The following is a 20239-nucleotide window of genomic DNA, read 5'->3' as shown; positions in this document are numbered from 1 at the left end:
TAAAAATCTTAAGTATTTGAAAGAGAAATCATAATTTAGAATCTATAATAACAGATTCTAGTTTGGTAAGGTATTTTGCAATAATAAAGCCTAAATTTGAGAAAATTATAATTTTAACTCTAAACATGTGAAGTTTAATAAATAAATAAAAAGGAAGGAAATAAATAAAGAAATGAGGTAACTTTACTTGTCAAAGGTTCTCTCTTTCATTAAAAAAAAAAAAAAAAGCCAAAGCCTTTCCTCTTTCTTCTCTCTCTTCCCTCTGTAGTTGAGACTTGAGACGCGAACCACTGACAAAACCCTCCATGAAAAGGCTCGAGCAAGAACCAACAATGGTGGAAGAACCCAAGAAAACCAAGTACGATCGTCAACTCAGGTATTCTCTTTCTCCTTCCCCCAAAGCCCCCAAACTCTCTCTCTCTCTCTCTCTCTCTCTCTACTTCTCCTCTGTTTCTTTTCATCTTTCCTTCCCCTTAAAAACTCAATTCTGATGCTGTTGGGGAAAAAAACGAAATCTCAGGATTTGGGGAGAATTAGGTCAAACGTCTCTTGAAACAGCGAGCATCTGTTTGCTCAATTGTGGCCCTACTGGCTCTGAGGCTCTTAAGAATCTCGTTCTTGGTGGAATCGGAAGTATCACCGTTGTCGACGGATCCAAAGTTCAAATTGGCGACCTTGGCAACAATTTCATGGGTATCTTCTTTTACATCTTTTTTTGGGCAATGCATTTACAAACTTGGTTCAGTTTTTGTTGAGATTGTTGATTTGTTTTTATGTTCAGTGGATGCGAAGAGCGTTGGTCAGTCAAAGGCCAAGTGTGTCTGTGGCTTTCTTCAGGAGCTTAACGATGCTGTTAAAGCCAACTTTATTGAGGAGAATCCTGACACATTGATACTAAAAGACCCATCTTTCTTCTCTCAGTTCACTCTCGTTGTCGCCACTCAGGTACTCTTCTCTTTTCTTTCAACTGCCCAACTAGCTATATTTGCGTCTATGATCAGTTCTTTAGGATTACAGAGCGTTTCCTTATTATTTTATTTGCCATGTGTTGATTGTAGCTAGTGGAAGATTCAATGGTGAAACTAGATAGAATCTGCAGGGAAGCAAATGTCATGTTGGTTTTTGCTCGCTCCTATGGCCTTACTGGGTTTGTTCGCATCAGTGTAAAGGTAAGATTATTGTAGTTGAGTCTTGACTTGAGTTCTTTGCCACTGGTCATGGTATGTTCTGTTAACTGCTAAGTCATGCCCTCTCTTTCCTATCAGGAGCACACTGCTATCGAGTCAAAGCCTGATCATTTTCTCGATGATCTCCGCTTAAATAATCCGTGGCCTGAACTGAAGAGGTACTCTGCTTCAATCTTCTCACTCGTTATCTTTTCTTGTCATCCTTTAACCTTGAGGATCAAATTATTTTTTTATGGGTTTACATGTTGTCTAACCTGCGACCGGTTAATATAAAATCTTAATTTATTCAATGATCTGCAGGTTTGTGGAGACTATTGATCTAAATGTAGCAGAACCCGCTGCCCATAAGCACATTCCTTACATCGTCATTCTTGTCAAGGTGGCTGAAGAATGGGCTCAAACCCATAACAGCAACCTTCCCTCGACTAGGGAAGAGAAAAACGAATTTAAGGTATCCTTACTTTTTGTTACTCTGCAAACTCTACTTGTATTTATTCTCTTATTCCTGGAAACTTTAGGCTTTAGTTAAGTCCAAGATGTTATCACCGGATGAAGATAACTACAGAGAAGCCACTGAAGCCGCTTTCAAAGTTTTCGCTCCTAGAGGAATCAGTAAGGATATATCATTTTTTTGGCATTGGTTGAACCTTGACCTTTAAACTTATCCTTTCTGTACTATAGATGGTAAAATATTGCAATCGGTTGGACCAAATGGATAACTATCCTCATGAGTCATGGTTGATTGCTGACCATTTTTAACATTAGGTTCACTGTAATATGAAGTCAGGTTTCTTAGTAACTACTGTAAAAAATGTCATGAGCCAATTACTATTAGTTTCAAATTGACCTAAACTTGTTGTTTTTTTTTGTCCAGGCCAAGATACTCAAGACATTATTAATGATAGTTGTGCTGAAGTTGGTCCAAATTCCTCAGATTTTTGGTTAATGGTAGCAGCACTCAAGGTTCGTGACTTGAAAGTCCTCACACTTTCATATTGTTATTCCAAACGTGGAAGAAATTGAGAACATTTGTTAGGGATTTTAGTATATCAGATTGTGTCTTCGATCCATGTTAGCTTTTTTTTTCTGCTTCCCATCGACATTAATGCTTATCCAACTAATTATATGCATCACTTGCAGGAGTTTATTTCGAATGAAGGTGGTGGGGAGGTACCACTTGAAGGCTCCATCCCTGATATGACATCTTCCACAGAGTTAGTTCTCCTGTTCTTTCGTTTCAAGGGAGGGATGAAATTTATACATAACCTTTTATCAGATTACTATATTAGCTGTATTGTTTCTTTGGCAGGCACTACATCAATTTGCAGAACATCTACTATTCCAAAGCTGAAGCTGATTTTCTTTCCATGGAGCAGAGAGTAAAAGACATTCTAGTTAAAGTTGGTCAGGATCCAAGTAGCATCTCAAAGCCAACTATCAAGAGCTTCTGCAAGAATGCAAGAAAACTTAAGGTGAGAAACCGAGAATGCTGGAATTTCTTACAATTTGATGGTTAAAACCTATTGCGTGTTTTTGAGTAAAGTAAAAGCATTCGGATATGTGCTTTGTAGGTATGCAGATACCGTATGATAGAAGACGAGTTCAGAACTCCTTCTGTAGCGGCACTGCATAAGTGTTTGGCTGATGAGGAATACAGGTGCAAATTCTTTCATCGAAATTGATATTTTTCATATTACCACAGAAACTGTGGTAACAAAAATATTGCTGGAGTATACTTGCAGAGCTGAAAAATAATATTACAGTTGCAGCAGTTTGGAGATATGTTGTTAGCTCTTAAGGCTCTTACCACTTTCTGTTTACTCCTCTTGCAGAAGCGCAATTGGATTTTATATTCTTCTTAGAGCTGTTGATAGATTTGCTGCGACCTATCAGAAGTTTCCTGGACAGCTTGATGATGGGTAAGAGAACACATTTTGGCGAACGTTGATAGAATCCCCAACAATTCTGGCATTGTTAGACTATTAACATGTCTCTTTGCTAGCAGATTAATGGACCATGACGTAGCCCAGTTAAAAACTATTGCCCTGAGTCTTCTTAGAGAAATGGGTTGTGATGGCTATATGGTTGAGGAAGAACTTTCCAATGAGATGTGTAGATTTGGTGCTGCAGAGCTTCATGTAGTTGCTGCTTTCATAGGAGGAATCACATCTCAAGAAGTGATCAAGGTTCGTTTCATATCCATGTGTCTCTCAAATTGGTGACTGGCAGTAGTATCAAAGGTGTTACATTGTGAAACTAAAAATTTACCTCTTTTATGGTTTCCCTATGTTTGCAGCTCATCACGAAGCAGTTTGTTCCCATGTCAGGAACTTACATATTCAATGGCATTGATCACAAGTCTCAGTCTTTGACATTATAGAAGATTCTTAGACAGTGGTGGCTGCAGAAGAATTCCAACCTATCTTTTATCCTTCACTTTGAGATCAAAACTTTAACCCTTTTTTTGAAACAAGGAACGATTCACCAGTTGGAGTTTTCATTCTGCCAGACACCTGACTAACTAGATCTCATTTCTTCATAGAAACAATTTCGAATTTCTTCTTGTATATTGATTGTTTGAGCCGCGGTTCCAAACCGAAGAGCTCGTGTTAATTGATGGACAAAGAGCCTTTTTTGTATTACTGTTTGGTACAGCAAAGTTCTGTCATCTTTTCAAAATAGAGGCTTAGACTGCAAATTAATAATCCAAAAACTTTTGACTTAAAACATAGTACACAGGTCTACAGAAGAATACAACAGATCACTGATGCGGCTGAGGAATTACAAAATAAGCCAATCCAGACTCGTTTCCTGGATAGTGGACCAAAATTGACGAAAGAACAGAGACTAAACAGAAATAGAGTTTCCATTGGCAAGCTACTCGGTAGAGAGTCTCTTTGTGGGATTGTAAACGCTGAATTCGCCAAAGTCTCTTCGGCCACTGACAAAAACAAAAATCAAACCCTTGTAAAGAACAAGGTCCAGACAAACGCATTTCAGTACTTTTGTTTCTCTAAGACCAAAGTTGTTTACTTCTCTTATGTCAACAAGATATGATAAACATCCAACTATCAGATCGTGGAGCGAGTTAAGCGTACTAATCATGGTAGAAGTATTTTATCAAAAAGAAATGCAGGTTTTAAGTATTAAGTTTACCTGTGACTAACATTCCAACCACCAGGTAAATGGCGAGGATGAACAGCATCAACAAACACTTTTCTCCACCTTTGACAGAAATCTCGTACACCATCTTCTCCATATTCCCTTAACAGATACTCTACAATTTGTTTCCCATGCGGTCCATGTCCTAGCAAAGACAGTTTGGAGTTCTGTTGGTGCAACGTATTTCCATTACATTGAGCATCATTTAGCTCTGTAGCTCCATCTCCTTCACTTGTACCACCATCACCACTATCATCAGCAACTGTGCTCCTTTCTACATTCATAATTTTCTCAGAATCTGCTGGACCCTCCCCATCATTGTTTTCATCTAAAGATACAAAGTTGTTTGCATCAGTATTTGTGGATACAAAGAATCATTATCTATTACACATTTACAGTTTATTAACCAATGCAATTTTCAATGTACTTGACCAGTATTTATCATACGGTTACCTTTTTTACCATTTTCTTGTTTGTCCAAACGAGCAACCTCTGCAGAATGTTTCAGGGAGACCCCTTGCTTTCTTTCGCGTCTTCGTCTCTCGTGAGGGCTCAACCCAATGAGTAAAGCTCTTTCCAAATCATCTTCAGATATGTCCCGTCCACCGTAATACATCTTGACAATCTATATTCACAATCCAAAGAAACCATCAACAATAGAATGCTTGGTCAAAATCAATTTATTGAAAAAGTTAGATGATCACATCACCTGCAACAATTCCTCACGACGACTTGATGGCATTCTGTTCCCATGTCGCAAGAGCGCCATTGCAGCTGATCTAAGATGTAGTGGAGAGACACCAGCATCCTCAGAGTTAACCATTGATTCATCCTCCGTCAATGAAGATGTCCCTTGTGCTTCTTTTGAATCGAGTACTCTACGAACAAAAAGAGGAATTCCAAATTCTGTAGCGATTTGTTTCTTGTACCTCTCTGCAGCAGCATGTGCAACTTCATGACAATCCACACAAAGTAGAACAATATCATGAGATCTGTGACTTTTTAGGTGCTCTGGAAAATGAACTCTATAGCACGAAGGTATTATCCGGTAACGCAGATAGTGTTTTCCTTCCCCACACCCAACACATATGTTCCTCTTGGTCTGAATATAAAAATCATTCCCCTCATCTTCTGGACGTCCTTTAGGCTCAAACAAAAGCATTATCGCAGGTGGATCTTCTTCGACTAGCTTCGCAAGTCCACGATTCAGATACCTGTAAGATATCTAAATTAGAGAGGAGATTCTTGAATCAAAAATTATTGATGGAGTGTAGATACAACAATAGATCATCATCTACCATTCAAGTTTTCTTTTATCACAATAGCATAGCAACCGGCCATCATTTGCGTATATTCGACAATTGTGATAAACGGGAGCCTTGCAGGAAAATTTCTTGACAAAAAGCTCTCGTGATGCCTTACGAGTGAACTGCTTGAAGTTCTTATGTCCATTTTGCTTGGGAGCGGAGTGGCTACTTAGCTTTGTCTTGAAGTTTAACAAGAGGGAATAGTTGAAGACAGAAATTGGACATGTTCCATTTGTGCCCAAGCATTTCTTAAGAACTAACGGTAAGATATCATCCAGCTTAGCCAACTTGTTCAGAATCATTTGATATATGTCATCCAAATGACTACAAATAACCGGATATGGAGACTGAACTGAGGAATTCAAGCTCGGAGAAGACTCAGTAGCCAAATCAGTATGAGCTATTGTACCATATATATCTTCAGTTGTAGTTGGCTGCTTACAAGCAAGAGCAACTACAGCTTGGTCAGGTAACACATATCGCGTGCTTTCATCATGAATCCGTGCCTGAAAAAGAAAAAAATGCAAATGTCTTGCAGCTACAACATTTGAACTTGGACAGTTTAAGAAAACAAAAGGGAAATTAACTCACCATTAAGTCCCTCCATGCACAAATTTTCCTGACAAGCTCCTGAAATTAAAACACGAACATCAACAAAATGTTTCAAAAATAATTGGTTACACATAATGGAATGAGGGATGGGCATACTTCAGCGTTCAAGGAGATGGTAGAAGTATCTCCGTGTCCGTTTAAATGCCGATAAATTATCGAGGAAGCAGCAGCACTCCCAGGAAAATCTTCAGTTTCTTTCGTGTACAATTGCAAACAGGTCATGTTTGACCGCCGACTAGCCTCGAGAAGAAAATGGAATTTGTCATCGGGGCTAGATGAATCTTCTGATACATTTCATATTTTAGAACTTTGTTGCAAAAATCAAACAATATCGCTCCTCAAAATCATGTTTTCTTGAATTATAGTTTACAACCTTACTTTTCCATCATATACAAAAATGTTTATCCATAGCAAAGATGCGTACCAGTGGCTAGTTGTTTAAGTTCAGCAGTCAAAGCATCTGCAATATAGAGGAGATAGTGTGCATCCGTTCTGGCATATTCCACCATCTCTTTGGACAAAGGACGTTGTCTCCAATCTTCACGCTTTAGTGAAAACGTTAAAGAAAGAAATCACGTGAGACATGTTATGAGGCAAGCTTAGCATAGAGAAGAATAAGACATGGCCAGAAGACTAGCGAGTACGAAGTGTTAAAAGACTCACCTGCAGCAATTTGTTAGTAGCCACTCCACATACTGCCTCGAGTAAATATGCCAGTGACCTTTGAGGCTTCGACAACACCTCACATGCCTGATTGTTTGCATTTTAGTAAAAGCAGTTTAGTAATACAGCAACAACAACATCATGTCTAATTTTACTATATAAACAAACACATATGTATATGCATATAACAAAAGAAAGAACAGAATTCTCTAAACTGGCTGAGTTAACAGAAGACACATATTCTTCTATACTCACTTATTCCAAATGACTTTCACTTATTTCAAATCTTAAAACTTAAAAGAAGAATATAGAATGTATACCTTGGCAGTATCAAACATATTCACAACATATATATGGAAGTCTCTTTGAAGCCAGAGAACATCGTTGTCAGCCCCGTGAAACACCTAATACACAATCAGAGATTAATGTTCGAAAATGCATTGGCAGACTAACGTACCTTGTCAGAAACATACAAGTGCTTCACAAGATTTATTCCACAAGATTCTGACATTGAACCATCTTCATTCGAATAATTTACCTTGCAAATATTAGGATCAGAGAAAACAGGACGAAGAATACTCATTGCATCATGTAATGCAATCGTGTCCACCAAGAAGTCTTCCTCGTGTGTAGAAATCTACAAGTTTCAGAGGTAAAAATGAAAAAAATCACAACTTCAAGGGTAAAACTAAGTAATCCCAACAACGGTTCTAATATAGTTTACCTGAATTAGAGAAGTGAAACCAAGAAACGACCTCCAACTATGCTGCTCAGTATCAACTGCAAAAACCTTTTCTTTTGCCAATACTTCAGCTAGTTCCTTTAACTGTGACTCCGTCTCAACCCACACATATGAATCACTCATTTCCAATGAACACTCTCCCCTCAAAAATCCAAATTCAATCTGAGTGTTCTCTAACAAAACAGTTATCTCAGATTCATACGGATGATGACAGTTCGAAGCTTTCTCTGCATTGATTGATTTCAATTTATATAACTATCAAAATACACAATCATATACAATGAACTTGAAAAATTCAAAACTTGAGATATTGAACCAACCTGAAGAGGAAGACGCATCATCGAGCTTCAAGTGCTTGAACTCAGAGTAAGAGTTATCCGCAAGCACGCGTTTGAATCCGAACTGTGGTCTCATCTCGGAATGCAGATAACAAGAGCTTAGAGGAAATATTTGCTTCCTCCGGTGACTACGGCGCCGGCGATACTCCGTCACGAACAGGACTGTCACCGCAACAAGAGAGGCTACTGTAACTACGATTTTGGCCTTTTCTTTGACCTCCATGTTTTGCTTTCGTTTAGTGTTCTGTTCCCTGAGCAAATCTGCGGCACCTCCTCCGTCTTCTCATCGGCGGACAATGGGCGGCAAAGACCACTGAAGATCTTAACACGTGTCTTTTTAAAAGGCCGTTAAGATCCTGACACGTGTTTTGATTATAGAAAACAGGCCCATTAATAAGTGTGTGTCCATAAATTAGGCTTCCTTGGCCCAAAAAGAATTATTGTAGTAGCAAAGAATTGTATATTTTGTATGGTGTGTGATATATATATATATATATGAATACTTGACATAATGTGTGTACATGACGTATATTCCACCTATAATATCAACCATAAACGTAATTAAAAAAATATGTGTAGTCCCAAATCCAAAAATGGTGTTTCCATTAAGAGATTTAAATGATTTAAAAATATCAACCATGTTAAGTCAGATATGGAAAGATGTATATACGACAAAACAAAGAAACAAAAAATGTAATTGACAAAGAAGGCATAAAGTTAGATACATACATTTTAGGGGTGAGTTGGGGCCATTGAGAGTGAGAGGTGAGTGTGAGGGGTTATGGCAAGTTTGGGGCATGCACTTGCTATTTTTTTATTGCTAACTAGGTTCGGATCGGTATGTACATGCGGGGTTATGTTTGTAAATATTTTTTTTATACAAATTTTTTGGTTTAAATTTATGAAATAATGATAGTTTCATCAGTAATTTAAATTTCGGAATGACCTAGGGATCATACCAAAATAAAACCTTAACCTCATTAATGGTCCGTGAGATATTCATTAAACACATGAACTATAAAACCAAATATAAACATGTTCACAAAGATTAAATCTGGTCTGAAACGACTAAAACTCGTTTGAAACAAATATAAATATTTTGAGAAGGAACATAATATTTGTTATGTATTATACATGGTCTCAAATTCCTATCGCATGACGAATGTAGTCCCGCACTTACATGTGAGATAATATTTATATAAATATATTTAATATAATATGTAAATTCGAACTCATATCAGTTGAGTATTTAGTTTGATTTTTCTTTTGGTTTCAATCTAAAATATTATTGTTTGAAAATTTTAAATAATAATGATTTCAACGATATTTTATAACTCAGAATGATCCAACAGTCGGACCACTATCAAACTGAACTAGATTAGTCGTTGGTTAAATTTTATTAATCTCGTAAAATGGTATAATTTGATATAAAATCGATAAAAACGACTAAACCCCGTTTAAGACAAATACAAATATTTAGGAGAGGCCATAATGTTGTTCCGTTCCGTCCTGTCCTTTTCCATTTTGTACTATTCTCATTTCCAAATACCCATATCATAAGAGAATAAATTCACAACATGGGACATTCCAAGTATAGAATAAATTTTGTATTTCTGATAGAAAACGGGATAGGACAAAACAAAAAAATCTCAAAATCTTGTATGTAGCAAACATAAATATAAGTTATAGATTATTGTATATTTATATACATCTGAAATAGTAGAATATTGCAAAATTAGTTTATTTATTAATTTTGTTATTTTGGTTCATCTTTATTGGATTACATTTCTTTGTTTATTTTTGTTATAACATACCTTTATGTGATTTATTTTTTATTTTAAACATTTATATGCTGGATAAATTGAAAAACATGTTTTCTATTAAAGAAATATGAACTTTTTGTTGTTATTAATTTTAGAAGGTTTATCGAAAATTGGAAATCCTAAAGTTTAGCCACTTTTTTATTGGAATATGCTCAATTTAAAGTTATTTGAATCTATATTGAACGCAAGTTTTGTAGTATACACTAACTATTTAGATCTTATTATGGAATATACTCATATATGAAACCGATTAGAATTAATATGGAGTGTTAGTATTAAAGATTTTATTTAGTGTTATTAATAGAATTGGTTACTTACCTTTTTCTTAATTTTGATATCACAGATTTCTTGTCAAATATATAAAATTTAATGATGAAATAAGTTTTTTTGGTTACTCGCTCCACCTTTTATAGAAGGCAAGTAACCAATTATATTTACCATAATTATGGTATGGATGGTTTTATACTTTTATTGTAAAGTTATTTCCTAATTCGACATTATTTAATATTTATCTTTTACTTTATGGATAAAAATTTACAAAACATTACATGTATTATTAATTAGTTCACTATGGGTATAGGATATTGACATAAATACTAAGTGATTTATTTCCTGTTCTCTTAGGTTTTACCAAAAAAGAGATTTAAAATAATATTAATAAAATATCCAAAATATTAACTCGATTGATTAAAGAAAAATAAATATTGGTCATTATTTTTTTATTTGATACAATTTAATTGTAAATACAATTTTACACTATTAAAAATATAATTTTTCTTCAGCATGTTTGTCCCAGTTCAGAAACTGCAAAATTAAGTCGCCAACACAAAATAGTTATTAAGACATGCATGAAACATGATAAGAACATATAAACACTCTTTTAATTAACAAATAACATAAGAAGAAGTGAAAAGTCCCAGCTCATATATTTTTTTTTATGACATTCTCTATGATTAAATCTCTTGATTTCGTGGCACATTCACAATCCTTGTTACCTATAATATTTAAAATAGAGAATACGTGTCAGATAATAATGTTTAAAAATAAAATTTATAAAATTAAGTAAATAATTCTATGAAATCTAGATATTTCTCTACTCTATGAATGAATCAATAATAAAATAGAATTTTGCTTCAAAGAATATGTTCCTGACGACTTGAAATATATGATAAACTGTTGACCTTGAAACCAAAAAATCATAAGAATATGCATAAGAGTTTAGTAAAACCTTGGAGATAAGTATGAGAAGAAGAACATTTTTTTTTTGAAAAAGGGCTTTCTATTAATTGCATAAAAAGATGAAAAATCTACAAAAGCCCAGTCCGGCTTTAGTTTGTTTTTAAGGGCCCGAAGCCCAACAACAAAGGAAACACATTGTAAAAGATTTTAAAGTGAATCTAGGCAGCCTAGGTTAAACCATGCATAGGCGATGGAATAGTAATCGATCTTGAGAATCACCATAGTTGGAGCAAGAGAGAAGAGATCATCACCCCATTTGAAGCAAAAGAGAAATGAGAATCATAGTGTAGAGAACCATATTTGAAGCATGAGAGAAGAGACGGTCGGATTCATTGCCCTAAAGGAGTCGATCCGATTCCTGATGGTGGAGTCGATGAGTTTGAGTGAAGAGTCAACCGATCTGGAGATTTGTCGATGAAGTCGAGCGTTTCGCTCAGCCGAGAGAGTATACAGAGAGCACTGCCATGCCAGCAAGCATAAACGTTTGTACTCCTTCGATCCGCGCAGATTGCTCATTTGATTTAAGGTTGCATCCCCCAATTCCTGCATGGTTGAAGTGTACATCTAGTGGCTATGCGGATCCAAACTGACCAAGAGTAGTCACAATCGAAAAATAAGTGGTCACGACTTTCGCAGCAGGAGTTACAAAGTAGACAACGAGAGTCTGTTTGGATTCCCCAGTGAAGGATCCGATCTCTAGTTGGGCAACGGTTCAGGGTTATCAACCAAGTTAAGAAGCTGTGTCTAGGAATCCCTCCTTTGCTCCAGACTGCTCGCCACCAAGAAACAAGGCGTGTTGGGTGTAGATGCAATTGTAAATCCCGCGTGTTGAGTATTTTTGATATATCTTACCCTCCATTTGCCATTCATAGTGATCTTCTTCTTCGGACAAGTGTAGAGTAGTTAAATAAGCTTGTAGAGACACTTGGTTTTCAGATCAGGGATTTGGAAGACTCCAATTACCATGGTTATAGACTTGATCGAGAGTAGCTTGAGCATGGATGCCGAGTCTAGCAGGAGATAAGAAGTTTGAGAGGTTTCCAAAAGGCGACCAGTTGTCAGACCAAAACCTACAGGTAGTACCATTCCCTACTCTTAACTTGATCCAGTTGTAGGCTAAATCTTTAACTTTGAGAAGCTCGTTTGCTAACCAAGAGTAGTTTGGTCTCTTTTTCATTGTCTAGAAGCTGCTCAGCGATCCACGCAAAAAATGCAATCTATACCAGGCCACCCAAACTGATCCTAAACGAAAGAAGAGTAGCCAAATGAGTTTCAGGACACAAGCCATATTCCAGGTAGCCAAATCTCTTATTCCCAATCCTCCTTGTTCCTTCGTTTTGGTTAGTGTGTCCCACGAAACCCTTGCATTATGATGACCCTCCAGATGACCTTTCCACAAGAAGGCACTACACATAGAGTTAATCTTACGGATGCAAGCTTTAGGGAGCATGAAAGTTGAGCACCAAAAGTTAGAGATCCCTGCTATCACCGTGTTTATTAGCACTAGGCGACCTGCAAAAGATAAGGATTTTGTACACCAATTGTTAATTTTTCTTTTTACTTGTTGCAGTAATGGCTCACAGTTCTGAAGAGTTAGCTTTTTCGTGCAGAGGGGAACACCGAGGTAACGGACAGGTAGAGTGCCATGGGGAAGACCCGTTGCAGAAGTAATTGAGGTAATTTCTTCCTCTATTAGACCACCACTATATAAGGAGGACTTTTGAAGGCTGATGGCAAGTCCCGATTTCTCTTCAAATTCTTTGAGAACCTCCAAAACATTTTGAACCGACACAACCGAGCCATCAACAAAGATGAGGAGATCATCAGCGAAGCAAAGATGGGTGAGTTTAGCTATGTCACAGTGATGATGGTAACCAAACTTCCCCTCCTTCGCAGCTTTGTTCAACATTAGGGAGAGGTTGTTCATGGCTATGACAAACAGGTATGGCGATAGGGGGTCTCCCTACCTTAATCCTCTTCTTCCCTTGAAATAACCTTGAACTGTGCCATTGTAACCAACTGTGAAGTTTGTTGTACAGATGCAAGCCTGAAGCCATCAGAGGTATTGGTTCGGGATCTCAAGGGCCTGCAAGCAGGTGAAAAGAAAATCCCAGGAGAGTGTGTCAAATGCTTTTGCAATATCTACCTTAATGACTATCCTTTTTGGTCCTTGAGATTTATGGTATCTATTGACTATTTCAGCAGCGAGGACCGTATTCTCCAGAAGAAGGCGATCCTTGACAAAGGCCGTTTGATTTGGAAGGATTAGCGAAGGAAGGATCGGCTTAATCTTTGCAACAAGAAGCTTGGAGACCACTTTGTAGAGAGTATTTAGACAAGATATAGGCCGGTAGTCCTTTATTGATGAAGCACCTGGTTTCTTTGGGATTAAGGCCAAGATAGTGGCATTAGTGGAGGAGGGAAGAAAGGCAGTGTGAAAAAACTGGATAATCGATGTGATAACTTCTGGTCCAAGTATGCTCCATGCCGCCTTATAAAAGCCTGACGTGTAACCGTCTGGTCCTGGCGCCTTATTAGCATTCAACTTATGCATTACATTAATGATGTCAGAGGAGGATGGAATCGCAAGCATAAGTTGCGAGTGTTGACTGGAGGTCCGAAAAGGATTTAAAGCCTGAAACCAATCAAGAGAAGACCGGATAGAACTGCGAGGAAGGTTTTCTGGCCCAAGGATGGACTTGAAATGAGCAATTGCATGATTGCTCATTTCCTCAGGATCTAGAAGTAACTCACCAGAGTCCATCAAGAAGGATCTGATGGTGTTGTAATGAGCTCTAGACTGACACATCTTATGAAAGTATGAGGTATTCAAATCACCTTCTCTTAACCAGTTTACCCGAGATTTTTGTCTGAAATAGCTCTCTTCTATCACTCTCAAAAAGTTCCATTTGGTGTGCAGGTCTCGTTCTTGCTGAAAAGTAGATGGGGAGGGTCTTTGCAGAGCCTGTACCTGTAGATCCATTAACAAACGGTTAGTTTCACTCACTCTCTCTTGTATTTGTGAAAAATTCTCTCTATTTATTTGTTTCAAGTCACTCTTAATGGTCTTTTGCTTCCAACAGAGATCGGATAAAGTTGAAGCAAAGCTTCCGGCTTGAGTCCAAGCTTCCTCAACAAGATGGTGAAAGTTATGGTGTTTAGTGAGGTAGTTAAAGAATTTAAAAGGCCGAGTTCCAGCTTTTGGGAGTTGATATGCAAGGTCAACAAGGCTAGGAGTGTGGTCAGAGGGCAAAGGGGGAAGGAAGGTAGCGGTGCCATTGGGGAAAAGGGTTAGCCAGTGGTTGTTTACCAATACTCGATCTAGCTTTTTGGCAACCGGAGAAGCAGGCTGGTTATTTGTCTAGGTAAAAAAAGGGCCTTGAAACCTTAAATCAAAGAGCTACAACTGGGAGAGACAGTTACTCAGTTCCGTCATTTGAGGTGTTAAGTAGTTTATGCCAGGGGAGGAGTGCTCTTCAAAGTGGATAATTTGGTTGAAATCACCACCAACTAGCCATGGAGAAGTGTGGAGGGCGAATGAACTCTGGATCTGCATGAGCTCAACCCAAAGGTCTGTTCTCTCTTCTTTTATATTTGAAGCATAAACTGTGGTGAAAACAAACTGAAATTTGTTTGCAATGTTCACTTCACAGGTGAGGGATTGCTTTGACTGGTGCATTACTGTGACAGTAGCAGGATCCTTCCAGATTACAATGATTCTTCCATCATCATCAGACAAATGATTAGAGGTAAACTTCTATCCCGGGCATGCTCGAGCTATTATCTGGTTCAGAGTAAGATCTTTGACATGTGTTTCCAAAAGTGCACCAAAAAGCGGCTTGTTGCTATTAAGCCAATTACTTAGGGGCTGATGCTTATCCGGATTATTTAAACCTCGGATATTCCAAAAAAGTGTCTTGTATCCATTATTAATGAGAAAGGGGTTCTCCCTCTAAAGAAGGAGAGCAAACAGATCCGCTAGTGACACTTGGAGCGATAGGTGAGGGGAGTGAGGGCTGATTTGTGTTAACAAAAAGAGGAGGTGAATGAAGAGATGGGTGGGAACGTGAACGTTTTAAAGATGGAGTTAGAGATTTTTCTGGGGTTTGGGGGTAGGGATACGGGAGACCCGAGGGAGTGATAGCTGCAGGGAGGTTGAGAATATAAGGCCCAGAGGGGGTAATAGACTGGGTAAGGACTGAAGATCCAGTATTAGATGGAGGTGGGATATGGGGTAGTGGCTTTTGGGATAGAGTTTTGAGGGGTGAAGAAGCCAAAGGTGATTGATTATTTTGGTTTTTAGGATCTTGAGGCAAGGAAGGGTGAGAGGGGGGGGGGGGGGGTAGGGTTAGTAGGAGTTGTGGTAAGGATTGAGAAAGGGTTAGAGCAAGAAATGGGATTTACAGGACAGGGATTTGGTTTGACTCGGGCAGCAGTGCAAGTTTCCTTAGTAGAAAGGGTAGAGTCTACTGCAGAGGATGAAGCATCAACAGATGACTTTGTCTTCTCTTTATAAACCGCCTTAACTGACTTTGACACCGAGATGTTTTTCTTGCGAGGTGGAACCACTTTAGGTGCCTGTTCTTGTGCTGGAGGGAAGAGGAGACAATTTCTTGCAACATGTCCAAGCTCTTTACAATGTGAACAAGTGGGAGGGAGCCAAGGATACTCTACCAGAATTTCAACAACTTGTCCATTATCTCTAGTATATTCAACCACACTCGAGAGGGGCTTGGTAAGATCAGCTACAACTTTTGCATGAGATTCTTTCAAACTTACAATATTAAGAGTGAAGTCATCTATTTCTTTTGGTTCCCCCACGAGACCAGATATTAGACTCATTCCTTTGTTTGTTCGCAGATCTAGATGAATATCAAACAAATGGATCCATATGGGGATGGAGTTCATAGCAGGAGCTTCAGAAGAGTATGACGATGACCAAGGTATAGTGTGGAACATTGAATCTCCTACATACCAGATGCATTTCTCTAGTACTTTCTGACGAATAAACTCATTAGGGATCCTGACAAGCATAGACCTACTTTGGTAATTCATGTGAATTTCTAACCGCTGTCCTTTTCCCCACATGTGATTCAGGACACTCTGGACTTGATGATAAAGGGGTGGCCTACCTTTGAAAAAGCAGATGATGAAATCTTTATGGAGTTCAGTCCCACGTTGAAAAACTTGGTCTGGAATATGTATTCTCGGGCGCCCAGAATCAGTGACAGTCACAGGGGTGAGTCTCTTTAATGACTTATCCGTTGTCCTTCTTAGTTTTTCAACTAGAGATTTGCCAGCAGTAGTTTGGGGTTTAGAGGGTTGAGAGTGAGCTTGTAGTTCTTTTTGCTGAGGCACAAGAAGAACTGGAGTAGAAGAAGCTCCAGTAGTACTATGGGTACCAGGGTTTGCAGTTGGTGGAAGGGTTAATGAAGAGGGTTGTTTGGGGAGGACGGGGTTGGATTGAGTCTGCGGGGTGGAGGCAGGATTGGTTAGGAGCGGAGAAGTAGATTTAGGAGATAACACAATAAATTTTTCCTGAGCAGTGCTGTCTTTAGGAACTATACATCCAGATCTAGGGTTCCGGGTATCAAGATTTGGGGATCTAGCCTCGGGGCTTTCAACCTGAAGCATCTCGATATTAGTAGTAGAGGGAGTAGACAAATTGGGGCTTCATACAACAGGCTCTAAGTGGCGAGCAGTTTGTTGTCCGAGTTTTGGCTTGCGGGACGATGAGGTGGAGAAGGGGGGAAGTGGGTAAGGGAAGGAGAAATGGTTGGGTCAGGAGGGTCAGGGGGCAGGAGAGGTGGCGGAGATTTGCTCTCACCAGCAGTGGGAAGCGAGGGGCTCAGGGCGGAAGTACGACCATTAGAGAACCAAGAGTTCGCCAATGGGGTCGCCATCAGGCGGAAGCAAGTTTTTTTTTTTGTTTAACGTATTTGAGAAGAAGAACATGCTGATTTATTTTTGCTTCTGTTTTTGTTTACAAATCCAGTTTTTTCTATATTGTTTGTGGGATAATCTAGAGGGATGTATGCAAACAATGGTATGCAACAAATGATTTCGAAAATATAAGATGAAAGTAATGTTATGAGTTTAAGACTTTAAGTAGCTCTCCAATATTTATAGGCGATGTGGGTGGATTTGAGAATATACTTAGCATATATTTACCGAATCAAATATTATATGAAAATTTGGTAAGTACCTTTAATTTCGACGATTTGTTTCAGATATATGTTAACTAAATTTCAGTTTATATATTAAAAACTAAATATAGAATAGAGATTTGGTAATTACCTTAAATATCGCCAGTTTGATAGTATTCTAATTCCTCAAAATTGGCCAGTTTGATAATATTTTTTTTCCTCATTAATTTTGAATATTAATTGTAATTGTTAGATCTTCTCCGAGACTTCTCATTGATGCTCTTCAATTATTTAATGATTTTTAAATATAGGATCCCCGTCCTTTGAAGACTAGATCCGAACGGGTTATATGCGATCCGAACAGCACTATCTTTGGCTGCTTAAATTTCCAAGCTTTTAGGTCCTAATTACCCTAATTTGTTTTTTTTATTTGTTCTCCAAACTTTTTATAGAAAGGATAATACATGGAATTCTGTTTTGTTTATTTTTTTTATCCCTAACTACACTCCCAACTAATAGTATAGATTGACTTCACACTGGTTATGGTCAAATATTTAATCGAGACACAAAACTATTGAAATCGTTGTAGCAGATAATAAATAATGATATATAGTCTCATGCTGTATTTATCAATGCCGCCCACTAGTATTTCATTATTTTACGTTCAAAGCATTGGTCAGCGATACGTTGTAGCAGACAGATAATCCTATACGTTTTGACGTTTTGTTACCGTCTTACTAATTCAGTCTTTCACATTATATACGTCGTGTATAAGATTTGGTCGAAGACCTATAATTACAATTCGTACAATGTAGTGATCTCTTAACAATTTATGAATGAAACAACAACAAAAACAACAACAAACTGAAAACCGAAGAGAGCCGAGCCTGGTTTTGGTTATCATTGATAAATTGAAATTTTTTTGTTACAACTCTAAAATTAATTTGGCTTACTTGCGGTGGGGGCAGCAATATATTTGAAAACAAAAAAAAAACAAAAAAAATGTTAGAACAACATGATGGTATGTTATCTTTACATAATATATAAAAAGGGAGATCGATAGAGATATAAACAGGGAATTTATTTCATGATCATTTTTGGTTCTCTAAAAGCGGGGCACATCTAATAAGAATCAAATCTTTTAACAACTTTGTTTCGTCTTTACGTTTCAAATTTAACCTCCGATACAATTTTACCATTTTCTATTTCTCGTGACTTTATCGCAGTTTGCGAGTAGCAATTTGGGGACAACATTGATCTGATTTTCTGTTTTGAAATTTACGACTTTGATTATTCTCGTACTTACAACTTTAAAAAAAATGACTAAAATGATAGTACTAATTAAAAGACTATTGGCTGAATAATATTTGCCACCACATCGATCCACACCAGCAGCCAGCAGGATTCAAGTTTGACTAAGACCTTCGTGGAAGAATTATCCCTAAAGAAAAGCTTCTCGATCGGTAGATCAATAAATTGATGCATAATGAATGAGATCTCATGGGCCTACGTGCGTGCTGATCTCGAATCTACAACCGTAAAGCGTTTTGTGGTCTATATTTATTTGTTCATTTTGATTTTGTTTTTGTTAATTTGGACATATCTTGTAATTTCCCCAAGACCACGAGTATTTGCGATATAATATGTGTGTGCCCGGATTCAAAAATATAAAGTCGGCATCAAATGTCGAATTATGATATTTATCGTAACAAACACAAAAGAAAATTGCGGTTAGAAGCTCATATAATCAAATACCTTTTGACAAAGTATAACAAGAACCTGGCATATGGAGATATGGCAGCTTTAGGATTCGTACCAAGACCGGAGAGACCAAACCAAACATTTAAATTAGGTGTTCCTAAAGAAGTTACAAAGTCTCCTCTCTTACAAGCAAAGCACCTAACCTAACAGCCCTTTTAACAAATTAAACCTGTTTTGACCGGCTTCACCCCAATCAAGCTAATATTTGGTTCTCGATTAATTTGAGGTCTAGAACCCGGTTAAATTCCCTACCACTGTATAATTGCAAGGGGAAACAAAGTATTTCTAGCTAGTTTAACTTAGGTTTCGTTCACTGTTAACTCGTGTCATTCCTTGCACAACCAAACCGGTTTTTTCCACATTAGTTTCGGTTAGTGATTTGAATCAACCATGATATCAATTAGTTGAAGCCGGTATTATTTATCATCACTAAAGAAAAACCGTACATTCCGTTATGATTTTACCAAATTGACAGCCTGGTGGATCTGTTGGTGCGTATGTACGTTGTATATACTTAGATCACACTCTAATTTATTTATTTTTCCCTGAATTATTGGTGCATGTGTATTTGTATATAAATACATGTATACTTTGCATGCACATGTTAATGCATATGTAACGTAACTCAGTAGTCACTACTTCACTTTTTGGTATTCCATTTAAAATTTGATTACTTCATTTTTGTAAATACCATAATATATATAAGATATATATACTCGTATTATTGAACCATATATAATGTAAATTTCAGGCAATTCTATGAAAAGAAAATGTAAGTGTATGAGAGAACAAAAAACATAAAAATATTTGCAGATTCCATAAGCTTTAAAATTAGAGAACACTTATCAAGGAGAGATCTGAAGCTTTGTCTATAGTAAGTATAAAATAAATTTGGATAACATTTATCCAATCAAATTCATTTTCTATCAGCTTGTGTACATCAGTAAATTTGAACTGACTCCTTGAACCAGATGCCATGTCTCATGAGCACAAGCATCAATGAAATATTTTTTATGATTATTTTCTATTAACAATTATTTCAGCTATATCTCTTTAATTAAAAACTGCTTCAGATGTGTCCAAAAAAAAAAATACTGTATACCGGAGATAAAGAATTACTTATTGAAAAGATCCAGAAATTAATGAATGTGGGCAATGGGCATGTAATGACTGTCATGTCATCAATTATCTCGTTGTACAACGTATATGTGTTCCCTGGCTAGGACATATATCCCATAAAATATAAATGACCCAAAAGA

General features: G+C 37.4%; 2 protein-coding genes across 8 annotated transcripts; one reads left to right on the top strand and one right to left on the bottom strand.

Moving 5' to 3' along the window:
- The first annotated feature begins 115 nt into the window (after positions 1-115).
- On the top strand, positions 116-3866 carry LOC104749623 (NEDD8-activating enzyme E1 regulatory subunit AXL). Of its 2 annotated transcripts, XM_010471287.2 has the most exons (14): positions 116-376; positions 521-693; positions 782-945; positions 1059-1169; positions 1266-1345; positions 1488-1638; positions 1706-1799; positions 2062-2150; positions 2328-2401; positions 2497-2659; positions 2759-2844; positions 3020-3106; positions 3193-3373; positions 3484-3866. In XM_010471287.2, exons 1-14 carry the CDS (start codon positions 306-308, stop codon positions 3565-3567), a joined length of 1608 nt encoding a protein of 535 aa, XP_010469589.2. In that variant the 5' UTR covers positions 116-305; the 3' UTR covers positions 3568-3866. The 2 variants fall into 2 exon arrangements, 1 of the variants encoding a protein (XP_010469589.2); XR_015584030.1 differs by lacking the exon at positions 1706-1799 and having other exon boundaries at positions 175-376.
- A 19-nt stretch (positions 3867-3885) lies between these two features.
- Positions 3886-8489, bottom strand: LOC104749624 (protein RRP6-like 3). 6 transcript variants are annotated; one of them, XM_087490671.1, is made up of 13 exons: positions 7994-8489; positions 7656-7900; positions 7470-7568; positions 7252-7335; positions 6932-7018; positions 6693-6813; positions 6365-6552; positions 6248-6286; positions 5648-6162; positions 5059-5563; positions 4803-4974; positions 4344-4677; positions 3886-4128 (listed from the first exon to the last, which is right to left on the bottom strand). In XM_087490671.1, exons 1-13 carry the CDS (start codon positions 8232-8234, stop codon positions 4065-4067), a joined length of 2694 nt encoding a protein of 897 aa, XP_087346797.1. In that variant the 5' UTR covers positions 8235-8489; the 3' UTR covers positions 3886-4064. The 6 variants fall into 6 exon arrangements, with proteins under 6 accessions (XP_087346797.1, XP_087346798.1, XP_087346800.1 ...); XM_087490672.1 differs by having other exon boundaries at positions 6365-6549; positions 7994-8469; XM_087490674.1 differs by having other exon boundaries at positions 3886-4151; positions 6365-6549; positions 7994-8461.
- Between the last annotated feature and the right edge of the window lie 11750 nt (positions 8490-20239).

This window comes from Camelina sativa, chromosome 16, assembly GCF_030686135.1.
Source record: "Camelina sativa cultivar CO46 ecotype springtype chromosome 16, ASM3068613v1".
Taxonomy (NCBI): Eukaryota; Viridiplantae; Streptophyta; class Magnoliopsida; order Brassicales; family Brassicaceae; genus Camelina; species Camelina sativa.
This window is presented reverse-complemented; position numbering and strand designations above follow the sequence as displayed.